This window comes from Batrachochytrium dendrobatidis (assembly GCF_000203795.2).
Source record: "Batrachochytrium dendrobatidis JAM81 unplaced genomic scaffold BATDEscaffold_17, whole genome shotgun sequence".
Lineage (NCBI taxonomy): Eukaryota > Fungi > Chytridiomycota > Chytridiomycetes > Rhizophydiales > Batrachochytrium > Batrachochytrium dendrobatidis.
Genome location: NW_006281115.1, coordinates 491,032 through 502,314, shown reverse-complemented (window position 1 = coordinate 502,314; position 11,283 = coordinate 491,032). Strand labels below are relative to the sequence as shown.

Here is an 11,283-nt window from a genome sequence, read left to right as displayed (position 1 = left end):
GGGTTCATCATACAAATTGCACAGTTTTGTAAGAATATCACTTTCGCGAATAGGATGTTCAGCAGCAACTGTAAATTGAAACATTCCGTGTTGACTGAGTGAATCAATTGCTGCAAAATTATTGTCATTTGTCGGTTCGTAATAGTTGCCATCAAGTGCTGCAGCAGTAGGGATAGTATTTATTCCAAATGTAATTCGTTGACCATTGAGAGCATCCAAAGTAATCTTTGTTGCTTTACCATCTTCCAGGCATCTGCATTTGAGAGTTTGTCCACCAGTACAAAAAACCACATGTCCGTATATTTCAAACAAATGTCTTGAAATCTCGGTTGGAATACTACCAAACATTTGCTGCATATTGGTAATCATTTGAGCAGAGTGATGTTGCCAGAGTTGTTCTCCAACATATCTTGAAGCAATATCAACATGCAGGAATCTGTACTGTCCGTCGTCCGACACAATGGTATGAAGCAATATATGAGTATTTGCAGATATTTTGATTGTGAATCCAATGTTTCGTACCCCTTTGACTGTATCAACATCAGTCAAAGCTTTCTCCATTGGATTTGATACAATATCAAAGACAGAACGAGCTACACCACCATACATGCGATATCTCTCATTGATAGTATCAATGGGTACATCCGGATAGCAATGACGTCGACAAGTCTGTAACTCGTCCAAAGTCCAAACAGGAAAATCCCATTCCTTTGCCATTTTTTGTTTGACGAACTCCTTGTATCCTTCAGACTGAGGAGATGACATGAACAATACAATACAACATGATGATCTTGGAGTCGTGTGTCCATCAACAACATACAATGTGTCTTGTTTCCAAACAGTATTGGCCACTTCAAGTCCAAGCTCTGTGACGAGTTGTTGCTGCAAGTCAAAGCATTTGTACGAGGATCCCACTTGATAAACAATCCGGTTTGGCTTCAAGGACAGAGTTTTCGTGGTAAAGTCATCCATCAAGCGATGCAATATGTAGACAAAAAACAGTGACTTTCCGATGCCTGATGTTCCAGATATTGCAAATGATTCCATGCCACGATCAATTTGATCCAAAAGCAAGCCAAACACATCATGATAGCACTCTCTAACATATAGCTTTTGTATTTTGTCTTGGGTGTATGGGAAAAGGACATGATCTGTCGACTGTATACATTCATCGATCAGCTGGGCGTTTGCAAACGACTTGAATTGGGTTGTCAAAACATTGGGTTCAGTACGTTGTCGTTTAGGAGAAAAGTATTGATGGTTTGCTGTTGATAAAGAAGTAGAACCTGCATCAAAAATGGCACTCTTGCTTGGTTTCCTGGTAGGTGATGGTAAACAACCAATAACAACACAAAAACCATCTTGAGTAAAGTATTATTGAGAAAGAGAGTCGAGTAAAGCCCAGGTGTTGATTAGTTGGTCCTTGTTGGTGTTGGTGTAGAGTTGCAGTTGAGGAGCATCGATGTCAGCCATAGCAGGACCATACTCTGCCTTGATAGCATCCTGAACGTCACTCAGGTCTTCAAAGTCAGTCACATCGATTTCAGTAGAAATAGTGTCGTATTCAACATTGAGGAATCGTTTTGGCATTTTATGAAAAGAAAAAGAGTAAAAAAGCAATTTATTTGTCAAATTGTAAAACAAAAATCGACTTTTTAATCGAGTCAAAATAACAAAATTTTGGGATATTTCAAGACAATTCACACGATTTAAATATTTGGAAATTAGTCAGATTTACACCAGAATTAATGTCTCATTAATGTGAGACATTACTAGTGTGAGAGTGTTGACTTGCATTGTGTGAGACATTAGTAGTGTGTGAATGTGAGACATTTCTGAATAGTTTAACAATCAAAAACCATCAACAATGACGTTTGAACTGGGATTCACATGACTTTCTTGTCTCCTATTTTATGAACACACTCACTCACTTGTTAATAAACAACACAATCGAATATTGATTCATTCCATCACATCTTCAATCAACTGCAACACACTTGCCAATAATGACAGCCATCAATATGCCATCATATGTCCACGATCCTCAAATTCAAAAGTCAATTTGAAACCCCATTTTTAAGCATCTACAAGTCTGCAATATCAGATTTGTGGCTGGTACATAATAGGTTGCCAATAAAAGTCGACAAATTGAGCAACTGCAATGTGCCTTGCTGTATGATAGTAACACATCAGAAATTATGAATGCTTTCAAAATCAAAAGTCTGCAAACGATGTCACTGCTGGCTTGTAGTCTCTGTTTACAAACCTACAATCAACATATTCACTGGATTCGTATAATGTTAAATGCTGAACCACAAACCGCTGATGATATTATTATGGACGATGCTCATATTACTGGAAATCAAACGATTGGTGCAGTTTCAGATGCTGTTTCATCACACAGAAAGTCTTGCTACAGAGTCTGAATACAATAGCAGTGAATCTGCAGGTTGACCAACACAGTCAATAATTATTGTTTGAAACTCGAATTAAGTGATGATGTTGCTGTTTCAGATGCACTCAATGTCATCAATGCAGTAACATTGAAACCAACTCAAATCATTGATCATGAACCAATTTACCGTGTCTTGATAAAAACACTGATAAACCATCATTCATACATGAGTTTGTCAAAAGTATGAACCGATTGCTGACCAGATGTTTAAAGTGGAACTCAAAACAGTGCAACTCAATGTGCAGCTTTCCCACGACTTTCCCGCTACAAAAAATACAGTCTTGGAACTCAAAGTGTACATCAACAATACTTGTGTGTATTGACCATCAATGATGTTGTTGGTGTAGCATACACAATGTGCATTGCATAAACGCTTGTTTGTTTGCTGGAGCTATTTCAAGCAAGCAAAAATACTAAAAGGTTCAGTTTGATGAATGTCTGGTGTATATTTACAATGAATTCAAACTCGAGAGATTGTCGTATTTTGCATACAAGACATACTACAATCTATTACAACAATATCGTGTATTTCAATATGCACCCATTCGATTTACAACAGTGGCATAAACATCATCACATTTGAACAATGGTTCAGTCGTACAAAGTCCAATAACAGCCATGAATTGTATCAGACATGAACATACTGGTGCAAAATTCACATCAAATAACACACCGCAACAAACATGTTTCTGGTAGATGGTGGAATTGATGTCATTGATTTTCAAGTACACGATATTGATGTTGAATGATTCAATAAACTATACTCGTCGACTTTGTGTACTTTTTTCAGTTGCATCGTTTCTGATTCCGAGTTTAAAGCATAATAGTTGCGACAGCGCTGTTGTCCAATTTGCTTGTTTTGTGAATAGTAATCATGATACCACTTGTTTGACGCTTTCTGTTGTTGAACTGGATATGGATGTCAAATATGTATGCCAAATTTTGATGCATTGCAAGTAATTGTTGTAGTTTTTGATCGAGTCAATGAATGGCATTTATAGTTGCTCTAGAAAACAAGTTGTTTGAAATGTCCTGTCATATGTTTTGTTGTTTTCATGTTCATTAATTGTTGATAATGCATCCAATTGATTTATGTTCTGACACTGCTTATTTGTCATTGTTGGATCTGGGTTTCTAGATTCAGTAACAAACGTTTCAGCAATTTGGATGTGTTCAAATTCATAATACTTGCAAGTCTGAATTATTTGATCATCATCTGAAATTGGATACGAGTAATCATTTCCACTAACCACAGTATACATAGTATACACAGCATTACTGTATATTGACTTGTATTTTACTCAAAATTTTGTCTGGTCAGTATTCCAACACAATTTCCAACATTGATTGAATGGTTTGCAGTGTTTGTTTTAATTGAACCACTTGATGGATCACTTTCATATCTTGATTCAGCAATATCACCAACTGCACAATGATGGATGTGATTGTAGTCAAACACAATATCTTGCAAGGCATTAACGTATTGGTTAGTTTTAGTATATTCTTGATAAAAGGCAATGATGTTTTGTAATGGGGTGTTAAATCCTTCAATCAAACATTGTATGTTGTGATTTCCAACATTGACAGTGACATGACAAACACATTTTGCTTGTGACAGACTTTGAACAAGTGTATTGCTCCGTTTGTTGTACAATACACAACATGGTCAGTCGGTGATATCATGCAATCATACAACTGACAAGTGATTGCAAGTATGACTGATAGTTACAATCAACACTGGTTGTTATCAGGTCATTGATGTATATGGAACAAGCCATGTCAATGTATCAATCAACAATCCATTAACTGTTGATGTAATACCCAACACAATACACAATCAATGATATGGTTGTTGACCCATTCACAATACTCGACAAATACCAACGCATCAGAAAGTTTAAATTTATTCAAAATCAAAATCAAATTCATCGACACATCAATCTGAATCTGAGCTTGGCTCTTCGAATTTCAAACCATGCCTTTTCATAAACCTTTTAAAGTCTCGTCTGATACCGTATACTTTTTTGGTTTCCTGATCATACTCTTGTTTCAATTTCCTTTCAATTTTTGGATCGTGCCTTGATCCTGATATTTCTTCCCCTTTTTGTAACGCTAGCCATTGTCTGAATCTAAGGGTTGCATAATCACGATATTCTTTGAGTTTTTTCTTTTGTATTACTTTAGACAATTCAAGCCTTTTCTTTATACGATCAAAGGTTCTCTGATATCTTCCACTTAATCCAGCTACTTGATTCGACCCAGTATTAGCAGACTCATCTTCGTCCATTGGTTGTTGTTGGTCTTGACTGAAAGTGCTTGGACTGGGCTCATTGGTTAAACCAGACGCTTGACTGGAAGTGCCTGAACTGATTTCATTGATTGGCCGTTTCCGACCTCGTTTTGGAGTACTTGAACTGGGTTCATTAGTTGAACCAGACGCTTGACTAGAAGTGCTTGGATCAGCTATATCAAACAACTCATGCCAGTTTTCGTCAAAAATGCTTGAATCAATTGTATCCGTTGATTGTTGTTGGTCTTGGGTATAAACTTTTGAACTGACTGCATCAATTATTTCTTGCCAGTCTTCATTGGAAATGCTTACACTGATTTCATTCATTATGAATTTCCAATATTTATTAGAAGTGTTTAAATCGGATTGATCCATTGAATGTTGTTGGTCTTGACTGAAAGTACTTGGATCAGCTATATCAAACAGTTTATGCCAGTTTTCAAAAGTGTTTGAATTGACTTTATCTGTTGAGTATTGCTGGTTTTTGTCGGGAATTCCTGTATTGTGTTCATCAGTTGATTGTTTCCAACTTTGTTTGGAAGCACTCGGACTGGGTTGATCCATCAATTGTTTCCGACTTTGTTTGGAAGTGCTTGAACCGGGTTCATCAATTGGCCGTTTTCGACCTCGTTTGGAAGTACTTGGACTGGGTTGATCCATTGATTGTTGCTGGTCTTGGTTATAAATATTTGAATCAGGTTTATCAATTGGACCAGACACTTGACTGAAAGTGCTTGAACTGGGTTGATCTACTGTATTTTGCCAATCTTGGTCTGAATCAATCGGATCAAATATGTTTTGCCAGTCTTTGTCAAGAATGCTTGAATTAATTTCATCCATTATTTCTTGCCAGTCTTCGTCGGGAATTTGTGGAATAGGCTCGTTGGTTGGGCCAGACACTTGACTAGAAGTACTTGATGCTTGTGGTGAACCATCGTTACCAGTCGGTATCAATATTGCATTGGCAGTTGCTGCCGCGGTCAGTACGAATAAAATATCAACCAATTTCATCAGATTGGTCAATGTATTTAAACAATTAATACAAAAGTAGTGTCGAGATTGGTGTCAATTATAGGACTGAATGTAATTGATTGTATTTTTGTATAGTAAACCAACCCTTCTAGATTAACCAATGACACAGGGTTACTTGATTGCTTGTAGTGTGCAACTATCAAACTAGATAGTATGCTGCTCCCTAATCACAATATCATATTGATCAATTTGATGATCATGTCGATTGGATGATGCTTTTATGACCCTTTGATCAGGTATATTGAAAAGCACACCCTTCATGAGTGTTGTATAACCGCAAACGCTTTGCTTCTACAACCATATTCATGTCAAATGGATCACTCCAGTATTCATCATACAATGATTGTATTATACATTCCAATATGCAATGGTTACTACGCATTGACTGCATTGATTGTTCCAAATACAACGATCATCATATGACACATAATCATACTATAGTGTTGAATCTACACTTTGCACTTTTAGTAATCATACATTGTACGATCACCAAGTTTGAACCCACATTCATGTATTGTGTTTGTCTGTCAATGTTGTCAATACAGCTCTGTATACACATGTGTTGTGTTCATTACCATCCAACTCAATCTCACCATTTCAATCAATCTTGGTCAATGTTGATGATTTACACGCTAATTCATTATCCAATCTTGTCTGACATTATTATTGGCTTTAATCACGTTTGGTTTGTACAACTGCCATGATTTGTACTACCACTATCATTGTGTATCTGAACACCAAATATTCCAATACATCAATAATACCATAGTGTGAACAGTAATACAGTTGATCAGTATTGTGGCAAGACTTTTCATTCAAGTTTATATTTGGAAATACTCGATACTGAGCAAATGATCGATTATGTTGTACAAACGGGTTATTAGCAGTGAATGGGTAATCAACCAGACTGTTTACAATGGAATCAGACTAAATACACACAATACTGTAAATCTATGCAAGAAACATGTATCAACCAAAATAACAGACATTTCTAAAACCAACCCGTGATAAAGGACGGATTGGGCTGTCATATATATGGTTGCATATCTACCAAACAGATCCAGACCGTACCATTATGCATGATATTATCCTGTTATAGTTCAGTTATATCCGCAACATTGTGTCTGGTACACATCCAACCCTCAACGCGCCAGAATAAAATCGAAACCACTTGACAATAGATTCATGGCGCTGTACTAGCGTATACGCTTGGTCTGATGGTGACTAGTTGTATGCCAAACATGAGAGCATCTGGCAGTCAGCCCTAGATGTTGTGCACATTTGGTGAATACAAGTACAGTTGGATATCACGGATAGCAACAATCGACATGACAGTGGACACTATTGGACATGTACACTGCAATGTGACTGTCAGCAACCATCACCATCAGTGTGTATCATGTGTTTAAAAGTACTCGCATGCATTGGATTCAACACCACGTTTGTGATTGGGTTTGATTTGGATTGTATTGGTGGTGTTGTTTTGCATATATCAGTAGATTGTGTGTTGATTTGAATGACATGATCATCCATTGTGGTTCATGTACCACGATGACAATCTGACCTGTTGACACGGCCAGTTTGTTGAACGACCTGCCAATCTCCAATTTGATTATAGTACAACGTCACTCATTCAGTGTAGCAGCGACAGATTGCCGAGTTTGATGTTGATCATGTTGTGACACAATCAGCAGTGTTTGATGTATACAGTCTACATTGACCTAAAATGATCGTGCAGTCATACCAACGGAAAAGTCATGGTTTTGAAATACTGCAACAACAGGCTGTTTGATGCTGTTGTGTCCGAGTGATCCAAAACATGACCAATTGGACAATCAGTCAAGTATTTGGTATACAGTGACAGTATACGTTGTAGTAATGGATTGTATGTGTGATGATAACTATCCATAATCAGGGTAACAACCTGACACCATCTGATCACTGAACACACCACTGCAATTGGAGAGGTCAACGTAGCATACTACTGAAATTGATTATACACTAACAGCAATGCTTATATATTGATTCTCCCTACAGGGTGTTTCTGGGTTTGCTCACCCTACACGACGTATTTGTGTTTTCTGAATATCCATTTGAAAGGTGCTGATTGTCACCCTCAAAGCTGCCGTCATTATAAAACGGCAGTCATGTACTAGATTCAAACCATTTTCATCACACTACTCGATACAATGTTGATCACTCTAGAATGCGTTATACTTGCGCTACAGGCAGTTGCTGCAGTTCAAATTGCATTAGAATCACCTTTTGAAAGTGCCAGTCAATCCAGAAATAGGCTGTCAAAACGATCACCCGTTGAATTGGATGGTGACATCACAAAATGTTACACAATTAAATTTAATGTTGATGGAGTCAATGTATGTATCATGTCATGTATTGTGGTTTGATATCAATAATACCACGTTTAATCAATCTCATACTTGTTTAAAATAGTTGGCTTTACAAGTCGATTCAACAATGTCTGATATAGTTGTACCACTTCCTAGTTCAAGCAACGATATAGGTTTAGCTATACAAAGTATTTCAAGTGGGGAACCCGTTACTATAAAGTACAAAGGCAAAGAGTATAATGGAGTTACATCCACAGCCACTGTGACAATTCCGGGTACTAGTATAACTGACATCAATTTACCAGTAGTAGCAGCTGAAAGACAATCGGCAGATTCGGTTGGTATTGGTGGAAAACTCGGTCAGGGAATGTTTGGATTTGCCTATTCCTCGTTGTCAAATCATCACTCACAAACCACTGCAATGGATACTTTGTACAGCAATAATGTCATTCCTAGAAACGAGATTAGTATTCAACTATGTCCGTATGAAATGCTTTCAGATAGCTTCATTAATATAGGAAGTACGGATATAACTCCAAAATGCGGAACGGATGGAAGCAGTGTTGCATGGGTAAGCTCACCATCAAACGATCGTCATACTGTCAACATCAAGAATATACTAGTCAATGGCAAAAAAGTGAAGCTGCCCGAGGAATTCCAAAAAAGGGTAAAAGACGGACGTACTTTGTACTCGAGTGTGGAAACATGCTTTTTACATATGCGTTTTCCTAAAGCAGTCGTAAAAGCTTTGATTGATGCCATTATTAATAGCGATGGGATCACTATCAAATATAATGGATTTAGGAACAATTATCTTGACAAAAGAATGATTAAAAACAGATTAAAAGAAAATCGCTTAATGGCCAGATACAAGTATGATATCGATTGGAGTAGGATGCCGTCGTTTACAATTATAATGTTTGCTGAAAACCCCGTAACTGATGACAATCGCGATTCAGTTGTAGAGATCAGACTGGGTCCTCGAGACTATATGCAGAGAGTCAGTATTAGAAATTCTGAAAAATGTAAATATTTGGCAATTGTATGCAATGTGTGTTGTTTGATTAACCTGACTAATATACATGTTGAATTATAGTTTGGTTTACTGTAACAGCTGGTTCAAATGATTATGCAGTTCTTGGTATGTCATTTATGACCCGACTTAAATTGACATTTGATCGAACACATAAACGCATTGGATTTGGTCCTGGATGTGGATGCGAAACTGCAACTAATGAATATCCTACTATCTCAAATGATGATCAGGTGCTCTGGCCATTAACACAGTAAGTTGTTTGATATTGATGTGTGTATGTGTAGATTAATACTGATTATGAATTTGATGCATGCTGTTAGATTGCCTGAAGAACCAAGTACTTCAATTCCAGATCTCGCATCCACTCTTAGGAGATCATTTTCGCGATTTGGTAGTACTATCCGTGATAGTAGGCGGCCAAAAATGGACTACGATCAACTTGATGGCTAAACAGATATATCAATAAACTGGTTATCTGTTGCATGGATGATATACGTTAGGACTCTTGGTGTTAATAATCATCAACTACAACTAATCAAGTAGTTGTACCTCAAAACACCCACCACGCTGTCAAGAGTCACAAACAGACTCTTAATAAACTCGACTGAATACAATTCATTAGTGACAAACTGATATTATATGTATTTTTAATGTGGTGTGTTCATGTTTGATTGTGTGATATGTTCAAGCCGTGCATGTGTTGGATCAGTCCAGTGTGTATCGTAGTTGTTTGATACACGATGATCACGCATACTATTGTATTGGTAATACATGGTATGGATTGAATACACATTCCAAGTGTATCAATCATTGTATGCATTGTTGGAATCCATCACTGTATATCTGAATGATCATGTCGATACTGAATGCGCGATATCAACAGTTGAAATATGGTATACTGCTGCAAATATCATGATTATCACAATACGACATGGCAAGCAATACCATATCGACACGATACACACATGCATGTCAGCATCATCAATGTGTACAATATGATATCATGTCAACCAAGACTGTACAATGATCAGATATAATATCAAGTAGCAATTGTATTATATTTTATTCAAACAAAAATACAATTGAATCAGTTGGAATGAGTTCAAATCAACATTCGGATCAATCAAGCAATGGTTCGTAATCATCTGTATTGTCTTGATTTGGACTTGATCCAAATGCACCCTTAATTTTGGAATAAGCTTTCTTTGCACGAGAACGAGACTTTTTTTGTGAACGAGGAGATTTGGGAACTTCATGTGTACCGGATGATGGACTTTCACGATGTTGTGATGGACTTTGGGTTCCACTAGTGGAGGCTTGCTCGGTTCCTGGCTGCTGGCCTAGCATGTGACCAAGAGTGCTTTGGATGCTTTGAATAAACCTGGGATTTGATTTTATAAACATCATGTAAGAATGAATTGACGATTGATCCAGACCATCTCCAAACAGACGCTTTGCAAGCTCTTTTCCAATGTCATTCAATATCCAATTATAATCGAAAATCTTGAGACGGAGATCCTGATACACTTTTTCAAGCTCCAAAAGAATTTTCTTTTCCTTATTGAGTTTTGGTTTAAGCCATTCGGCTTTAATCCCATATATGAAACCACTTTTGCTATGATATTTACCCAACAATCCCATATATTTTTCACATAGGCGTTTTACCAACGCTTCTTGAGCAAGCTTTCTAGGTTCTTCCAGCTCCAGCGCCTCCTTTGCCCCTTGATAATTTTCACTTGTTTTTAGATATTTTTCCATCAAATTCATATCATTCTTTGAAAGTTTACTAAAATCAACCAATTTTTTAGCCTGTGCAATAGAAACTGGCGAAGGGTTAGGGTAAGTACTTGCAGTTGCAGTGAAAATAGCTGTAGAAGAACTAGGCTCAACACTTGTAGTTGCACTGGGATTGACTGGGTTAGCTGTAGTAACAGAGCAAACAAGCAGGATTGACGACAAAGCAATCGATAGTTTCATTGTATTGGTTTGGTTGAGCAAGTTGTAATGGTTGCTATTTGATGGGTCAATTTGGATCGTATTTATATCTGTCATTGAATAAATGGTGTTAAAAGCACGATCCTTGAATGACCGCTTTAGGGATTGGCTTTATTGTCAGGGTTGA

The 11,283-nt window shown here is 37.2% G+C and overlaps 3 protein-coding genes across 3 annotated transcripts in view; 1 reads left to right on the top strand and 2 right to left on the bottom strand.

Annotated features, from left to right (window-relative positions):
* Positions 1 to 1,590, bottom strand: part of BATDEDRAFT_28329 (uncharacterized protein) — a gene marked incomplete at both ends in the record, with an annotated part of 2,928 nt that extends 1,338 nt beyond the window's left edge. The window contains 2 exons of the mRNA XM_006682565.1: positions 42 to 1,318; positions 1,487 to 1,590. Of these exons, the coding sequence (XP_006682628.1) occupies positions 42 to 1,318; positions 1,487 to 1,590 (1,381 nt within the window). The remainder of the gene's footprint in view (positions 1 to 41; positions 1,319 to 1,486) is intronic.
* Positions 1,591 to 7,966: 6,376 nt separating this feature from the next.
* On the top strand, positions 7,967 to 9,611 carry BATDEDRAFT_28328 (uncharacterized protein; the record flags this gene model as incomplete). The annotated part of the gene is made up of 4 exons (XM_006682564.1): positions 7,967 to 8,152; positions 8,229 to 9,150; positions 9,222 to 9,411; positions 9,446 to 9,611. The coding sequence occupies 4 exons, from the start codon at positions 7,967 to 7,969 to the stop codon at positions 9,609 to 9,611; spliced, it is 1,464 nt and encodes a 487-aa protein (XP_006682627.1).
* Positions 9,612 to 10,280: 669 nt separating this feature from the next.
* On the bottom strand, positions 10,281 to 11,138 carry BATDEDRAFT_28327 (uncharacterized protein; the record flags this gene model as incomplete). The annotated part of the gene is made up of 1 exon (XM_006682563.1): positions 10,281 to 11,138. The coding sequence occupies one exon, from the start codon at positions 11,136 to 11,138 to the stop codon at positions 10,281 to 10,283; it is 858 nt and encodes a 285-aa protein (XP_006682626.1).
* Positions 11,139 to 11,283: the final 145 nt, after the last annotated feature.